At 40.4% G+C, this 16819-nt stretch overlaps 5 protein-coding genes and 1 non-coding gene across 8 annotated transcripts; 3 read left to right on the top strand and 3 right to left on the bottom strand.

Moving 5' to 3' along the window:
* Window positions 1-129: 129 nt before the first annotated feature.
* On the bottom strand, window positions 130-2790 carry LOC105970068 (histone-lysine N-methyltransferase ATXR3-like protein). The gene is made up of 5 exons (XM_012994849.2): window positions 1910-2790; window positions 1600-1810; window positions 1160-1357; window positions 618-1063; window positions 130-530 (listed from the first exon to the last, which is right to left on the bottom strand). The coding sequence occupies exons 1-5, from the start codon at window positions 2390-2392 to the stop codon at window positions 321-323; spliced, it is 1548 nt and encodes a 515-aa protein (XP_012850303.2). The 5' UTR covers window positions 2393-2790; the 3' UTR covers window positions 130-320.
* A 71-nt stretch (window positions 2791-2861) lies between these two features.
* On the top strand, window positions 2862-4594 carry LOC105970069 (gamma-interferon-responsive lysosomal thiol protein). Its single transcript, XM_012994851.2, has 5 exons — window positions 2862-3320; window positions 3445-3510; window positions 3582-3722; window positions 4016-4108; window positions 4214-4594. Exons 1-5 carry the CDS (start codon window positions 2979-2981, stop codon window positions 4364-4366), a joined length of 795 nt encoding a protein of 264 aa, XP_012850305.2. The 5' UTR covers window positions 2862-2978; the 3' UTR covers window positions 4367-4594.
* A 333-nt stretch (window positions 4595-4927) lies between these two features.
* Window positions 4928-5009, top strand: TRNAS-CGA (transfer RNA serine (anticodon CGA)). The gene has a single exon. It is a non-coding gene; the product is annotated as a tRNA-Ser (tRNA).
* Window positions 5010-5637: 628 nt separating this feature from the next.
* Window positions 5638-8066, top strand: LOC105970195 (putative L-type lectin-domain containing receptor kinase VI.1). The gene has a single exon (XM_012995000.2). It carries the CDS (start codon window positions 5912-5914, stop codon window positions 7967-7969), a length of 2058 nt encoding a protein of 685 aa, XP_012850454.2. The 5' UTR covers window positions 5638-5911; the 3' UTR covers window positions 7970-8066.
* A 439-nt stretch (window positions 8067-8505) lies between these two features.
* LOC105969940 (hypothetical protein) lies at window positions 8506-9219 on the bottom strand. Its single transcript, XM_012994711.2, has one exon. The coding sequence runs from the start codon at window positions 9217-9219 to the stop codon at window positions 8506-8508; it is 714 nt and encodes a 237-aa protein (XP_012850165.1).
* A 249-nt stretch (window positions 9220-9468) lies between these two features.
* On the bottom strand, window positions 9469-14080 carry ETO1 (tetratricopeptide repeat (TPR)-containing protein). Of its 3 annotated transcripts, none has more exons than XM_012994843.2 (5): window positions 13478-14080; window positions 11279-13349; window positions 10892-11183; window positions 10504-10813; window positions 9469-10247 (listed from the first exon to the last, which is right to left on the bottom strand). In XM_012994843.2, the coding sequence occupies exons 2-5, from the start codon at window positions 13324-13326 to the stop codon at window positions 10015-10017; spliced, it is 2883 nt and encodes a 960-aa protein (XP_012850297.1). In that variant the 5' UTR covers window positions 13327-13349; window positions 13478-14080; the 3' UTR covers window positions 9469-10014. The 3 variants fall into 3 exon arrangements, with proteins under 3 accessions (XP_012850297.1, XP_012850298.1, XP_088682345.1); XM_012994844.2 differs by having other exon boundaries at window positions 11279-13326; window positions 13478-14049; XM_088826219.1 differs by having other exon boundaries at window positions 11279-13320; window positions 13478-13879.
* Between the last annotated feature and the right edge of the window lie 2739 nt (window positions 14081-16819).

Below are 16819 nucleotides of genomic sequence, written 5' to 3'. Positions count from 1 at the left end.
ACTGAACGGAGAGTAGCTAGAGCATCCAATAAGATGCATGCATGTGCAATTGTCGGTTACTTATCTGATAAGTCGGTTACTAGAATTGCTAAATTATGTACATGGATATTTTAATGCTCTCAGTGGATGTGGATCTTCTGCTAAATGAGTAACCAACAAGTCAACAATAAATTCAAAAATTCTAATGACACGTCATATAATGATCAGTTTGAAGGAATTCTTGAGCCAAAACTATTTCAGAGAAATAAAGCATGCCCCGAAGCAACAAAAAAATAAAATAAAAAAAAGTTGAGCAGCAGCAGCTAGAGCTAGAGCTAGAGCTAGAGCTGCTTTAAATTGCTTCGATCTCGGTCAGGAATGGTCTTCTTCTTCCCTGACATCTTTTCGGCGGCCCTGATTGCCTCCCTAGAGGCAGCCCTTTGAGCAGCATCTTCTTGTACTTTGTCCATAATCTTGTCGAAACCTGGAATTGTCTTCTCCAGTTTGTTGTATGTTTGAACACTCAGGCTATGGAATATCTCAAACAGTCTCTGCAAACAACCAAACAATTTTACAAAACATGTTTGTAATTTCCGAGGGAGAATTTACAATCTAGACGAACAGACATAAATACATACCATGACATCTTTGTTCCATTCGGCAATGTAAGGAGGGCCAGTAGTGTAACTACCAAGAGGTTCACGGTACCATTTACCACCATACGTTATCCTATCCATAGCTTGTTCAATGCTGAGAACCTCCCACGGCCTCAACCCAGGTATTACTTTTTGAAGTTGCACCCTTAGATCTTTTGGGATGAATTTGTTGGGCATGTGGTCCTCTTCTAAAAGTGTCGTCAACTCAGATCCACTTGCCCATAGAAACAGTGCATGACTAGGAGTCCTCATACCTGGCCAAACACCATCATTCGCCTCAAGAACTGCTAAGTCACGTCTTTTGCTCTCGTACGCCTCTTCCTGTACCTGCTTATATGTTTTCACCTCATGCCCCTTCAGAGGTACCCATGGTGCTATTCCTTTCTGCAGTTTATGCAGACATGCTGTCGCTGCTGCACCTAACCTAACTGAAAACCAAACCAGCCATTCATTTTTTTTTAACAGGGGAACTAACTAGACTAGGGTTATAAACACTTTAATAACACGTTGCAGTAAATACAAACCTTCCCAAGTGGCAATAGCACGCTCCATACCATACACCATGCTAATAGGTGCCCATTCATCCAAGTCATCACCCCATATAAATGTATGCTTGTCAATTATTCCAGCACCCCAAGCTGTTTTCAGCTGTATTAATTCCATTGGTCCTCTTGAACGACCCAATCTATCCTTGTAGAACCACCCACCACTTCTCATCACAACTATCATAAAACCAATTTTCTATATCAAATGATTTATATTGCCAAAATCAATGTGTCAATTCAGTCAACATGGGAATTTGGACAATTCATTTAACACCATAATATTGTAAAACCAACATCCATAAGAATCTACAAGAATATATTTTGTAACTTTTCAATACGAAAAGAAGAAACATTTTCCTATACTAGTGTAATAAGAAGAAACATAGTAATTCGGAACCTGAAAGGTATAGTGAACTTACAGTCGTAATAACGGTTCTCAAGTTTCTTATAACCAATAGCCTGGGAGACATCAATAGGCCTACCGGGTGGGTAGGGCCGCTGCCTGAACCCCCAAAGACCAAAAAAGAACTGCCTTGCAAAATCCCAAAACTTATCATCCGATTCCCTCTTCGTTTTTATAGCTTTCCTTGGCATTGGCCTCCCATCCAGCCCCATTATATTCGGCACTGCCTTCACAGAATTAATTAGACAAGTAGCAAAACTCAACTCAAAATTATAGAAGAAGATAGACCACTAGACAGTATATAAAAAAAAAAAAAAAAAGAATACCTGCCAGAGTTTCTTATCTTCTTTCCGGTAGGGAACAGAATTCTCCTGAAGTTCAATCTCATTGAGCTTATCAGCGATCTCCTCGGCGCGGGTCAAAAACTGCACAACTGGGTTGCTACGAAAGTCAGCCCACCATTTCTCGTTCTCTTCAATTTCCTCCTGGGTGGGGTTTTCCTTCTTTTCGGCAATAGGGTCTTCCTGCAAAATCCTCTCAACCTCAGGGGCGTGTCGGTAATCTGGTAAGTTTTCGCACTCCCAGTAGAATTGGTCGAGCATTTGGCGGTGCTTGCCAGGTTTTTTATCGGGGTCAGTATTTGGTTTCTTGGAAAAGGGATTAGAAATGGAAGCGAAATTGGGGGTTTGAGAAGAAGGAGAAGGGTTAAAGAAAGAGGAGAGGAGGCTGATTGGTTGGATTTGGAAGGGAAGCTTAGGTGGGTTTCTGAACCAGTTGTCGTTGAAGGGATTGAAATTAATCGACGCCATAGGAGAGACAAGTTTTACCTTCCTGAGTTCAGTGGAGTGGGAGTGAGAAGTAATGGGACGAGAGAGGAATTAAGGGACTGAGTATACATACTATTATTCTCTCCGGTTGAAAGAGGAGTGATGGGCTCAGTTAATGGGCCACCACAACAATGGGCTTTTACTTCTTAGCCCGTCAAACTCTTCATTAATTAATGTCCACTACATCAACTCACCAACCAACCAATTAATTAAAAATCTATTTAGAGAGAGAGAGAGAGAGAGAGAGAGATAGGGTGGGGAGAGAGAAGATGAACATTATATTGATTGAACAGTAGTAGTACTAGTACAGTAGTACTCCATTTTATTTAGTAGTTAATTATGGTGAGAAAGGTGGCAAATTGCATTAAAGTGAAAGCCATCTGAAAAAGAAAAAGCCCATTCAAGTTGAGTGATCACTACTTAATAGCCACACCGTTGCTTGATGCCATCCATAATACACATTACTCATTACACACACACACACACCCACACACACCCACACCCACCCACCATATATAAAAACACACAGAGAGATAGAGAGAGGGTGTTACTATAAAAAAAGGAAACGATGATGTCTTCTGAAAGACAACTCCATAGTTTCAGCAGCAGTACTCTAACTGTCTTAATATCTGTATCTCTGGTTTTGTTCATAATATCACAACCACCTCATCATCATCATCATGCATCTGCTGCCCGTATTATGGAAACTGATAATCATGATCCCTTCTCCGACATTTCAAACAGGGTTAATCTCTCTGTCTACTATGAATCTCTGTGCCCATATTGTGCAAACTTCATAGTCAACCATCTCGTCAACATTTTTCACACAGATCTCATCAACATTGTCAATCTCAGGCTAATCCCCTGGGGCAACACTCAAATTCAGCCCAACGATACCTGGATTTGCCAGGTTTAATTTCCCCCTTTTTTTTTCTCCTCCATCTTCTCCACTCTCTCTCTTTCTTTTCTTTCTTTTAATCATCGATCAAATAATATATATTTGATGGTTTTTTGTGTTAACAATATTTCGGCAGCATGGTATAGACGAGTGTAAGCTGGATGTTACAGAAGCATGTGCAATAAATGAGTGGCCTCAAGTGGTAGGTGATAGATATTAACAGTGCCTATATATATTTTTTATTTTATTTTTATTTAAAAATGTTTGTTGCAGGAGACTCATTTCAGGTTCATATACTGCGTAGAGAGACTGCATTTGATGAACAAGCACACCCAGTGGCAATCTTGTTTTGCTTCAAATGGTTTTGATCCTAAACCCCTTGATAATTGCTACAATAACGGCCTCGGATATCAGGTTCGTTTACACTTATTTTAATTTCCGATTTATCAGGATTGTTCATATTAATTAGCTATTTTTTTTTTTTTTTTTTTTTTTGAGTAAATTCAAGTCCATTACAAGGGGAAGTAGGGGAGGGAGGGACTCGAACCCTAGACCATTACCCTATTGGTAAAGGCTAGGTACCAACTCTCCTAATGAGGGTTGGTATATTAATTAGCTATTTGAGTTACCATGATTTTTCATAATATATATATATATATTCTCTCCTCTAAAACTTGTTAATTGTTGATTAATGTACCATACCGCAGCTTGAGAAAACATATGCTGATGAAACGGCTAATCTGAATCCAAGACACAAATTTGTGCCATGGGTGCTTGTCAACAATTTTCCTCTTCAACAAGTCAGTCCCCCAGCTCCGATCCATCCATCTCAAATTAATTACACATACTATATATAAATGCATGTAAGGGGATCGAATTTATTTTGTTTTGTTTGATATATGCAGGATTATCAGAATTTTGTAGGCTACATTTGCAAAGCATACAGAGGAGGATATAAGAAGCCAAATGCTTGCAAATCATCTACTATTTCTACCTCTTTAACCATCAACTCATCTGAAGCAGCACCAATTTCTACACCTCAAGTTACCAATCCCTAAGACTACTTATTAATGAATCGGGGACGCTTGTTTTGGAATGAATACAAAATTTGAAGTACTCCCTAATAACAATAATAATAATAATATAGTTCTATTATATTAATGATCGATCATATATATGTATTAGTTTCAATATTGCGATGTGCACTTGATATGTTTCAAAACATATTCCATATATGTAAGAATTAGTAACTATAGTATATATACAGCTTCGTGTTGGCCGATGTGTTAATCTATTAGTTAAATGGAAAAACCAACATACATGGCATAATCTAGACTTGTGACAAGTTTATCATCTTCCAAGCTAAGTTCAAACTATTTAATTTACAACTACGTACTCATCTCCTCCGATCCAATCTAATTAATTAGTCCAACTCTTTCTTTGATGCAGTGAGTTTAATTCTGCATCAGTAGCAGGCTAGCAGCTGATTTCTAGTTGCATGCATCAATCATATCATATGGCTTGATGATGTGTAATCAGATGTTGGTTGGATTCCACATTTATTACTTAAAGGACTGAAAAACAACATTATGTATTAGTCGAACTTAATGTCATCATCAGTCGATATGTCCGAGTGGTTAAGGAGACAGACTCGAAATCTGTTGGGCTTTGCCTGCGCAGGTTCGAATCCTGCTGTCGACGTTTTTTGTTTTGTTTTGGGCACTCACTTATAAGGTAAGCCCATCACTTTAGCTTCCTTTTCCCGCGGCCTTCCATTGTTGACTTTTTCTCCTAACCCAACCCGGAACGGGACTGAGTCTGACCCGGTGGAAGTGGATCCACATTACATTACACAGACTTGAAACAATGGAAACTTGTTCAACAGGAACTCTTCTTCCTCACGCGTCAAACAACAAACTTGGAAGTTGAAGCTCAAATAATTCTCCAACAAAAGGAAAAATGAAAAAGAAATAAATTTAAAAAAGAAATGTGTGGTTTAAAAGAAAAGACAAAATGTATATATATATATAGTTGGAAATAACAAGTCAACAAAATAAAGTATTAATTATTATGTATTTCAATGGTGAATTATGATGATCATTGTGTAGGTATTTAAGAATAGCCAATCATTTGATTAATCACAAATTAACTGCTTTCAACTTATACTGATGACTATCTTAATCATGCCATAATAATGAATGTGTAAGTAAACTCTTGTAAAAAAGACTAATTAACATGATTAGAGGATAATAAAGGTTATAAATAAAGGGGTTGTTAGGGAATAAAGTCAAAGTGAAGCTACAATTTCTAGAAAAGGCAACAGTTCAAACTTGTAGGTAGTTTATTTGGATGTGGGCAGTGTACAGACAGTGACTCAACTCTCCCATAATGAGTAGCTCCAATTTTCGTTGCCCCATTTTCAATGGCATTGCCACTATGCCAATTATATTTTATACGCGTTGACAGTCAACTATTCAACTTTTTCATATCTATATTCTCTCTCTCCCCCACCAATTATAATTTATATCACAAGAAAGCTAGCTCCCCAGGAATTTAGTAGGTATCCATCCATATTAATTAATTCCCTAGTTAGCCATCCATATATGGCTGCTACTGCTACTGCTACTGCGTTGTTGATGATGTGCAACCTTTTATTGTTATCTGAATCGTTTGAATTCGTGTACAATGGATTCAACGACTCAAATATGGTAGAAGCAGGAGCCACAGTTATCAAACCCAGCGGAGCACTCAGGCTCACCAACAATTCATTCAACGTCACCGGCCATGCATTTCACCCTACACCAATTCCCATATTATCAATTAATTCAACCTCTTTCAGCACATATTTTGTATTCCAAATAGTACCCTCCACCTCTAACCGGGGTGGTTATGGCCTAGCCTTCACTCTATCCCCCTCCACAAGTTTCCCAGGTGCATCCCCCGGCCATTACTTGGGTGTATTCAATGAATCCAACAGATACACTCCTTCCAAACACATTTTCATGGTCGAATTCGACACTGTTAATGGTTACAACGACACCTCAGACACAGACGGGAATCATGTTGGGATCAACATCAATGGAATGAACTCCACTTTTCATCAACCAGCATCTTATTCTGTTGATGGTACCCGAGCCAAGAACGAGGATTTTCCTTTGGAGAATTATGGTCCGGTCCAGGCATGGATTGACTACGATGCTTTCACTAAACTTGTCAATGTAACTGTTTCTCCTCTACGCGTTGTTCCTAAGCCACTTCGACCTTTGATCACCGAGGTCATCGATTTGTCTGATGTACTCCTCGATACCATGTACGCTGGTTTCTCTGCCGCCACAGGACAGGTATCAAGCTATCATTACATCTTGGGATGGAGTTTTCGTCTTAACGGGACAGCCGATCCACTCGATCTATCCCAGCTCCCTGTTATACCTGACGAGATATTAATGCCTTCTAGCTCCATTGATGTTCAGTTGAAAAAGGCACTTATTGCCACGTTTTCTGTTATCCTGTTCGTCTTGTTAGTCTCACTCTTATTCACAGTGTTTTACCGGAAAGTGATGAAGCTTGAGGTGATGGAGGATTGGGAATTGGACTGTCCTCACAGATTCCGTTACAGGGATCTTCACAAGGCCACTAAGGGATTTAATGAAACTGAGAAAATTGGATCTGGCGGATTCGGAGCGGTTTACAAGGGTGTTTTACCTTCCACTGGGGCTGAGGTTGCAGTTAAAAAGATCATGTCCAACAATCCACTCCAAGGGATGAGAGAATTCGCTGCAGAAATCGAGAGCCTTGGTAGATTAAGGCACAAGAACTTGGTCAATCTTCAAGGATGGTGCAAGCACAACAATGACCTCATCCTCGTCTATGAATATGTCTCCAACGGAAGTCTCGATTCTCTACTCTACACCCATTCCAACCCCAATTTACTGCTCACTTGGGATCAGAGATTCAACATTGTCAAAGGTGTTGCATCTGGGCTCTTGTACTTGCACGAGGAGTGGGAGCAAGTTGTCATTCACCGTGATGTCAAATCGAGCAATGTTTTGATCGACCACGAAATGAACCCCAAATTAGGAGATTTCGGGCTTGCAAGATTATACGACCATGGGAAAGCCTCACACACCACAAACGTTGTGGGCACAATAGGCTACATTGCACCCGAGTTGTCTCGAATAGGTAAGGCTTCCAAGGGCACTGATGTCTTTGCTTATGGGATTCTCCTGCTTGAGTTGGCCTGCGGGCGGGCCCCGGTCGTTTATGAGGCTGCCCGCAATGTAATCTTGGTGGATTGGGTGGCAGAGTGTATGCAAATGGGGAATATTTTTGATGCAGTTGATCCTAAATTGAACTCATCTATGTATGCGAGTGAAGAGATGGAGTTGGTGCTGGGATTAGGGCTTCTTTGTTCACACCCAAAGCCAGAGGCAAGGCCTACAATGAGACAAGTGATTAAATATCTCAACGGAGACGAAGTTATGCCCTTGTTTGATCAGTTGAGCTCAGCTGGATCGAGAAGACTTGATCAAGTTACTTCAAGATTCTTGGCATTAGCATTAAGTGCTGATAGTGATAGCATTACTACTACTACAGGAGCTGCAACATTTGCATCATCTTCTGTAGGGACAATATCTTCTGCTTCTTTTGAATCCGGTAGGTAGATACATGATTACCATTAAATTAAATTGTCGAACGTTAATTGCTTCTAAATACTTTAATGACGGCAAGCATATATATAGGAAGGACATTCTATCTTTATTACTAATCTTTATATTAGCTGATCATGTATAGATTATATTCTATCAAAAATAATAATTATAATAATAATGTATAGATTATATTGCAATATGAATTCTCATCAAAAAAAAATATTGCAATATGAATTGTAATATTAATTAAATTGCAAAATAAAAAATGAGAGTTTTCGATAAACTGATCATCCATGGGATGGGGCAAAGGAATACATCGACAATGGAACTGAAATAATATAAACAACGTTTTTATACGTTTGACAAGAAGTTTCCTTCCAAATTAGCCTAGCTTGTAACATGTTAACTTTTAGCTAGACCTGATAAAATAAATGAGATTATAGATAAATAAAAGGATATCTATATAAGTTTGTGAAATAAAGATAAAATGATATATACATGTCATTGGCAATTCTAACTTTATATAGAGAATCAAATAATGGGATCAGCTAGCGATTATGTTTTGGATTGGTTCCTATGATTGTATCACAAACAGGGCTCTTAACACTACACGGTTTAGCCTTCATTTTCCATGGAAACAAACCACCTAACCCACATCCCTTTGGCGAATGGTACGATCTCCTATTGATGCTAACAGCTCTAGACAAAGAACCATTAGCGTGTGGAGATGTCGAAAACGGAACTTTCTTATTTACAACAGACGCTTCAGCTAAGGCCTGTGCATCCGGAAGAAATCTCTGTATGATGAAATTCGGTGAATGACAGTATCCATCAAGTATAGTTGAGCTTCTGTCATTTGTCGTTGCGCAATTTACTTCAACGTCATTAACTATTGATTCAGCCAATGAGAAAATGTCACTATGGCCATATTCTTCTTCATCAACATCATAGCATCCATCAAAGGCATGGTCCGTTGCACCGTTAACCTCTTCCACAACAGGAGGCTGCCACCGCCCTGGTGGAAGTTTTGGAGGTGGAGGTGGCGGTGGCTCAATACTGTCGTCACTTGTTTCCTTGTCTTTAGGCTCACCGGCGATTCTTTCCCAAGAAAACGGAACCATATTGGTAGTGTAGTTTGAGGAGGAGGTGGTGGTGGTGGTTTCATGCAAAGAAAAGGGGCGCCTAGTTGATAGAAGGGGAGCATTCAAGTTCAGCTTTTGGGGGCGCTGCCCCTGTAGAATTTGCTTCTTGTTTTCCTCCATGTGGGCAGAAATAACACTTATTTTTTGTGGTCAAGTATAATATGATAGGATTTGTTTGAATGATTCATTAATAAGTATAGGAAACTTTAAGAAAGTAGCTAGCTGCAGACTGGACAGTTGTAATTGGTGGATATCTCGTGGACTTACTCTGCTAAAAGTTGTCTTTCTAACTGCAAGAAAGCTTGTTGCTGTTTTTATTTATCCAATTCTCATAATACATACATGATACATATATCAGTGTAAGAGAAATAAACAAAAGAAGAAATGTTGTATATAAACAAACTTTTAGAAAACAGAAGAAAAAAAGTCAACCAGGAGGAAAACACAAGAAATAGATAATCTGATCACAGTTTGTAATTCAATCTACATATTTACTTCTAAAAGGTGGTGAATCACTTGCTTTCAAATGAAACATAAATTTAGTATCATCAGTTTTTACTGAATGCCACGTGTGCTCATCCATTTACCATTGCCAAGAAAACGAAAAAAATAAAAATAAACAAAAATAAACAAAAATAAAAAAGAAGTGTGTATAATGGGTTCACAGGGCATCATCAGCTTTTTCTTCTCTTCCCCCTTCGTTTTTTTTTTTTTACAATTTCACCTAATTGGTTTTGGCAGATGATCATTGATGACCAGTCCAAGCACAATGGTTCTAAGAGCAAAGCTCAGAGGAGAAAATGGATCCATCTATCTCCGAGAGAGTCGTGCAATAAAATGGCAACAGCTGATAAAAATATAGCTGCACAAGAATACTAAAAGTATCCTCCACCACCAAATATTGCTCTCTGTTTATCACTTAGGTTGTTCGTCGGCCCGTTTTTGTGCTTTTTGATGAAGTTCAATAGTGTCAGTGTGTTTAGGATCAAGACAAAGGGCTGCCTCACAGTCTCTGAGTGTGGCTGAGTAATCACCCATTGAATCATGGAATGCTGCACGAAGATGAAGCAGCTGCAGGTCCGGCTTGAATGCTATTGCTTTTGTCAGCTCTGTTATTGCTTCAGCTTCCTTGTGGTCATCCATCAATACTGAAACACATTATTATTTGTTAGCCTTTTTTGGTCTAAATTTAGATTCAATGTCTACCTAAAATGTAACACCCTCTGGAGATAGATACTAAGTTGTTATGGATGGTACTTGAAGATTTTGCAATATTTCCTCTGTTATGGTACATCTTATCATACATAATCCATACCAATCTAGCCAAATAACATCAAAGTGCAACTTTTGTTTACCATTCATTGCTCATTAAGTGGGAAAAAAAGGAAAAGGTGAAAGACTTACCGGCAGCCCGGTATCGGTAAGGATATGTCCTTAAAGGATCCAATCGGGTTGCCATGCTAAGGTCACTTTTGGCCATTTCACGGTCACAATATTCAGAACGTTTCTCATAAGCCGATGCATTGTATCTTGCCTTGTCGATCAACTTGGTCATCTCATCATATGCAGCTTTCCTTAGATTTTTCAGGTGGTAAACACGGGCCAGCCCCTGATGTGCCCGTGTATGCTTAATGTTTAGGGCATTCATGTAGCAGTCAACTGCATGATCTAGTTTCTCCACATCTACATATATACTTGCTAGATTGCTTAAAGCCTGCGATAATCGATCACATCATGTCAATATTTAACAAACGAGGGCATACCAACAGTCTTTTAGAAGATTAACACTTACTTGTCCTTTCCTAAGACCATCAGACGGGCACCTGAGAGCATCCTCGAGGAGTTGGATAACATAGAATGATGACTCATGATCCGTTGTTGTTTCAGACAGAACATACGCTTTTAGGAAAAATGCTTCGAATGATCTCTGGATTGAGATGGATTCTTCAGCTTTTGCTATTGCTTCTTCACGATAACCAGTGTCGTACAAAATCCATCCTTCGTAGATAAGTCTTTCATGCTCAGACGCTGCGTGATTTCTAGCCATCCTCAGACTTCTCATAGCAGCCTTGTGGCAGTTTAATCTGTACCCCGGTACACACAAGTTAAGTATTTACAGCAGTTTGATGCAATTAATTGAAATTGAAAACTTAAAAAACATGATAAAAAGTACACTTGCCGCAGTAAGAGGAGAGATTGCCGAAACCTTAAAAGGCTCTTCCCAGGATCATTAGCCAACATATGGTGCACAACAGCTAAAGAGCCAATATCATCTACCGAAGACCACCTATCATATAGCTGCATCCAACAATCAGCTTGATTACACTGCTGCACATGGTGGCGTAGAATCTCCACCAACTGATCGCCGTGCAATTTACCATGAAACATCATGTACTGAGGGTCCAATGTTAGAAGTGCCCGAACATCTGTCAGAGCTCCTTCATAGTCCTCTAATGAAATCAAGAACCAAGCACGCAGCTCAAGGCAGTCTGGGGAGACCTTGAAACCAATTATCTTGTTAATCTCGGATATCGAAGCACCAATCTTGTCATCCTCCATCATCGAGACAGCTCTGTACTTGTAAGGATAAGAGAGAGTTGGGTCCATTTCGGTAGCCGTATTAAGATCCATCATTTTCTCTTTACCACTACTGTACAGAGATCTTTCCTGATACATCCACCCTGAGGGGTTGTAGTCAGAAATTAGGGAGTTTATCATCTTGTACGCCTTGTACTTGTGGCCCCGCTTGTTTATCGCTCTTGCCACACCAACTAACGAATAAACATGACCTGCTTCAACAGCTGCCTCGAACCACTTCTGAGCATCCTTAAATTCTTTCCTTTCGAGCATCACACAGCCCAACTGGTGGAAAGCTAATTGCTTCTGCCAATTCTCGGTAGCACACTCCCCCATCCTTTCCAACAGCATTACTGTTGTGTTAGATTTTATATCTTCTTCCATTGCTATTTGGCTCAAAAAGCTGTAGAGCAAAAAAGAAGCATGCCCCACCGATGCTAATCTTTCACGTGCCTCTGAACTGCAGAAGAGTCTAGTCACGTTTGGATTGTGCATCGAACTTGGAAGTTCCCTCAGAAATACCTGCAAGCAAGCTGCCACAAGGAGATATGCAGTCTCCTCAAGCCCATGCTCAACAAGCAGTGCAGCACTATCCATATCATCAACCAGAGCTGCAAGATATGCATCACACGCAGATTTCATTTCGTCACAGCAGAACCTGTTAGCCAAAACCAGGAGTTCAAAAACAACATTTGGATCGAAAGAATCCACGCTCTTAATCCTGCTGAACACCTCTGCAGCTCTCATCGCCTTGGCAGAAATCCCGTTCTGAGCAAAATATATCCGCTCCTTTTTCGATTCCATGAAGGAACCGTACAACATTGATTTGAACGGTCTGGAGAGAGAAGCAATCTTGTATCTATTACATTTAACCTCATCATCCCCAATGCAGAACCACATATCATAATCATCCTCTTCATCATCATCATTGTAGCTAATCGAAGTCGAGCATTCTTGGCCTTGTAAATCAGATTCCATAGCCCCGTCTTTTTCCAAGCCATTTTGACACGAACAAATATCATGTGCAGACTCGGGATTGTACCCCGATACCAATGAAGTCTTGGGGCATTCCATACTCCAACCACTACAATCCATTGCTGACACACCAAACAGCTCATCCTCCCTTCTCTCGAATCTCAACCAAGCTGAAAGTACAACCTTTGAATGCACATCGACAGCGTGTTGCCTGGCTGATCGAAGACACCTCCTAAACAATTTAGGGTCAGGCAATCCCCTGAAGATTGCGCATTGCTCCATATACACACCTGATCTCTCGAATTCAGGGCAATTCTCAAGCTTTGTATGAACATCGGCTAGAATTCCCACAAAATCAACAAATTTGAGAGACGGATCAATCTGGGGTTCGATGAGATCCGACTGGGGAAGCCCGTAGATTGCAAGAACCTCCGCTAGAACACTTGGATTCACATTATTGGTTTGAGAGAAACTCTGATAACGCCGATGAGATTTCGACCTAATTGAATTAACCCTTAAATGGTCTTGCAAATGCTGCAAGAATTTCTCACCCACGCCACCGCCGGCTGCTCCACCACCTCCGCTGGCCGTGGGATTAAGGGCGTACACTTGGGTTCCTTTGCACCCATCTATCATCTTCAAACTACGCATTGTATTGAATAAATGTTGCTGCATCTTCCCTCAATCAAAACACCACCCTATAAATAATTATGCAAAGACATACACACACACACAAAAAAAAAAAAAAAAAAAAAAAAAAAAGAAGAAGGGGAATGTATGAAATGCTGTGGGATTGGGTAAAAATATAAAAAGATCAAATCTTTACCTGCAAACACCCCCGTTGACCAAGAAAGGAGAAAGCTTTTGGAAACAAGAGCCGGTTCTGCGATGAGTTGTTCTCCTTCTCAGCAATAAATGGATGGAGGTTTTTTTTTTTTAAATAAATTGTCCTATTATTGAGTATTCAAAATTATGAAATTTGATGGTGATGGTGGTCGAGGGTGGTGGCCGTTAATTTGCACGGCCACTCTCTCTATCTTCTCTCTAAATATGATCTATATCTATATTTGTTTATCAACAATCAACAGATTCGTTTGTATAAATTGTTTTTTTATTGGACTTGTTTTTTACAGAGAAATAATGCAATTAGTGCGTGTAAAGAGTGCGTACCAATATTTACCCAAAAAGAAAAAGAAAAAAAAAAAAAGTAACAAGTGCGTAAAAACCCGTTAGAAATGGAGAGCCGCTGAAATTAAAAAGAAAAAAAGAAAAAAAAAAAGAGAAAGGAATGCCAAGCTCCAATATTCTGCAATTTCCGACCGTAGTTTTCGGGCCTATCGAGAAACATCACGCTCTCTGGTTCGCGCGTAGAATAGCCAAATCTATGATTGGCTGAACATTTTGGCAGGTGGCGCGTGAGTTGGTCATTAAAGGAAAAGGTAGCGATGATGGATAATGAATGCTCGTGATTAGTCATGTAAGTTGGGCTGGGCTGTTTGTGTCATACCTCTCCTCATTCCTGGGCTTTTATCTTTGGGCCTCACCCTTTCTTTTTCGTTTATAAATAAATACTTTATTATGTGATTTCACAATTTCTGACGTTTTAAATTCAAATTATTCAACTGTGGCTGGTGTTACAGGGGTTAACTTATAATCGAAATTTTCACACCGTACGGCCTGATTTACGCACTAAATCAGTCAGCCTACTCAATAATTCTTCCCACAAACGTAAGGCACCATCGTTGTATCAAATGAACAGCAACAATCACAAGTATGCAACGGAAATCGAACAACACAAGCAATTTACGAGCAACGCTCAACCTTTATTGATTCACTCACGAACAATACAAGGAAAGCCCTTGGTGCACACAAAGAATCCTCACAACAGATGCTAACAATTGCAATATGAGTCCCTCTATCTGAATGGGTCGGATTTGTGCACTCTAGGGCCTATAAATACAAGTTACAATGCAGTCTACACACTAAACTGCCAAAGGACACATGGCGGCACGCAGGCCAGCCACTTTGCTCACTAATACAACATAAATGGACGGTTTTCTAAGCCATTGTTGATGCCAACCGCTCCGCAACTGCCTTCCTTAACTTCCCGAGTCAATTAGCTGCCCGGCTTGCCCAATCGGCACGCGCGCATGCCCAAGGATCGAATCCGCCCGCACGCGTGCAATTCAGCCCGCTTGCCTTGCCCACACTTGCCATGCCTTTCTCGGCCAAGCACCTCAATGCTTGCCAATCACTCGAAACCCTTGCCTTGTAATTCTCGGCCAAGCACATCAATACTTGCCCAAGTCTCAGCCACTGTTTGGCCCATGTGTAGTTTGCCTTGTGCCAAAACTTCTTGGCACCATTTCAACTATAACTCGGCCACACTCGAGTTATAGTCGATATCACCGTCTAAGGGGGTAACAGACCTCCCCCACCAACGGTGTTCGACGCGCTCGTCGAACTGTTCACCCGCTTCAAATTATCCCAATACTTTGCCAACTCGTCTTCAAACTGCCACAGATTCACTGCATTCTCCCAAGTAGCATCGACCACCTCTGAATTTTTCCAATGTATTAAAAATTCAGTCCGCCGGTTCTTCTTGCTTTGACCTTGGGTCTTGTGGTCCAGAATTTGCTGAATTTCTCTCTCAAATTCCTTTCGGACCACGGGTGGGGCTCTCTTCGTTTGCTTCCGACTTTCATCGAGTAAATCTTGGTTGAACTTATTTAAGAAACTCACATGAAACATAGGATGCACTTTCAATCTGTCCGGCAACTTCAACCGATAGGCAACTCGGCCAACTTTTGACACCACTTCAAAAGGACCGTCGTATTTCGGCAGACAAGGCGTGAAGGATCTGCCAAGTGCCATTTCGGCAGCAGATCGACTTGTCGATTACAAGGTGATGGGGCCCGATGATTCCGATAAGGAAGGCTCGAAGAAGGATAAGTCCAAGGGAAATAAGTTCGGTAGCAAGGGTGGCCGTAATTGGAAGCAAAAAAGAGAGCGGTGATGGCGAGGGATCCACGGTGCAGGCCAATTCCGGTGGACAACCCGTTGTCAACAAACAAAACCGTGGTTGTTTTCTATGTGATGGCAACCACCGGATGAGGGACTCTCCTAAGAGGAGCAAGTTGAATTGATAAGGAACGTCAAATTGGATTCGAATTGCAAAATAACTACTTGATTCGGAGAAGAGTTATTTATGGGCATTGGTGGAAATATCGAAAGAAATTATTGAAAAATAAGGGTTTTCTTCGAACTCAAATTGTATTTGAGTACGAAACGAACTCTATCTCAAGTGAAACGGCGCAAGGAACAAAACTCATGAGCAAAGCTCGTGAATCACGTCAAATTTCAGCAATCCAACGTCGTTTAGACTCCTAAAAGTTCGTTTTTGCTATTTTATGCAAGTTTTAGAAAATTAATATCAAATCATAGAAAAATCGGATTAAGATTCCGTAAATTGGGTTGTTCACAAAATTACGAGATCTACTAGAATCAGATTTTAACTCGTTTTTGCCATTTTTGGTAATTTTTAGTATTTACTTAGTTTAATTAGGGTTTTCAGTTTTTTAGTATAAATAGCTGCCTTAGGACTTTATTTTAAAAAGAATTTCGAATTTTAATAAAATATTTAGAGTTTTCTCTATTTTTCTGGTGGATTCCAGAGTTTTCGGTGGATTCCGAATGTTATTTTGTTCTATAGGATTAATTCGTAGAAATTAATTCTTTATCGTGCTTCCGTTCTGCGTCAGTTGGCGCTTTGATGCGGGAGTCGGATAGTGAGGAAGAGTCGGATGAGACGAGGCGTGCAAATCCGATTCAGTTGTTGAGTGCTTTGGTCGTGGACAAGGCACCCAACGGCACCAAGGGCTTGATGTATGCCACGGTGCTGATCAATGGCAAGGAAGTGAGGGCAATGGTTGATTCGGGAGCAACTCATAACTTCGTTGCCGAAAGAAAAGGTCAAGAAGCTGGGCTTGACTATCTCAAAACATGCAAGTCAATAAGCTGGGCTTGACTCTCTCAAAACATACAAGTCAAGTTAAGGCTGTAAATTCAGAGGCGGGGCCGGTGAAGGGCAGAACCGATGTTGATTTAGTGATCGGTTCTTGGAAAGGGCAGTGTGGATTGTCTGTCGTACCACTAGATGATTTCGATG

The sequence above is a fragment of the Erythranthe guttata genome, chromosome 12 (assembly GCF_056151865.1).
Source record: "Erythranthe guttata isolate IM_541 chromosome 12, IM_541, whole genome shotgun sequence".
In the NCBI taxonomy this organism is placed as follows: domain Eukaryota; kingdom Viridiplantae; phylum Streptophyta; class Magnoliopsida; order Lamiales; family Phrymaceae; genus Erythranthe; species Erythranthe guttata.
This window is presented reverse-complemented; position numbering and strand designations above follow the sequence as displayed.

What these genes read in the sequence shown, in the direction of transcription:
- LOC105970068 (XM_012994849.2), bottom strand. Translation starts at nt 2,392, where the DNA reads ATGGCGTCGATTAATTTCAATCCCTTCAACGACAACTGGTTCAGAAAC. An exon ending in TGCTATTGCCACTTGGGAAG is followed by an intron (nt 1,064 to 1,159) that starts GTTTGTATTTAC and finishes TTTGGTTTTCAG; the next exon opens with TTAGGTTAGGTGCAGCAGCG. An exon ending in AATGGAACAAAGATGTCATG is followed by an intron (nt 531 to 617) that starts GTATGTATTTAT and finishes GGTTGTTTGCAG; the next exon opens with AGACTGTTTGAGATATTCCA.
- LOC105970195 (XM_012995000.2), top strand. Translation starts at nt 5,912, where the DNA reads ATGGCTGCTACTGCTACTGCTACTGCGTTGTTGATGATGTGCAACCTT.
- LOC105969940 (XM_012994711.2), bottom strand. Translation starts at nt 9,219, where the DNA reads ATGGAGGAAAACAAGAAGCAAATTCTACAGGGGCAGCGCCCCCAAAAG.
- ETO1 (XM_012994843.2), bottom strand. Translation starts at nt 13,326, where the DNA reads ATGCAGCAACATTTATTCAATACAATGCGTAGTTTGAAGATGATAGAT. An exon ending in CAATCTCTCCTCTTACTGCG is followed by an intron (nt 11,184 to 11,278) that starts GCAAGTGTACTT and finishes ACCGGGGTACAG; the next exon opens with ATTAAACTGCCACAAGGCTG. An exon ending in TTACCGATACCGGGCTGCCG is followed by an intron (nt 10,248 to 10,503) that starts GTAAGTCTTTCA and finishes AATGTGTTTCAG; the next exon opens with TATTGATGGATGACCACAAG.
- LOC105970069 (XM_012994851.2), top strand. Translation starts at nt 2,979, where the DNA reads ATGATGTCTTCTGAAAGACAACTCCATAGTTTCAGCAGCAGTACTCTA. An exon ending in ACGATACCTGGATTTGCCAG is followed by an intron (nt 3,321 to 3,444) that starts GTTTAATTTCCC and finishes ATATTTCGGCAG; the next exon opens with CATGGTATAGACGAGTGTAA. An exon ending in ACAATTTTCCTCTTCAACAA is followed by an intron (nt 4,109 to 4,213) that starts GTCAGTCCCCCA and finishes TGATATATGCAG; the next exon opens with GATTATCAGAATTTTGTAGG.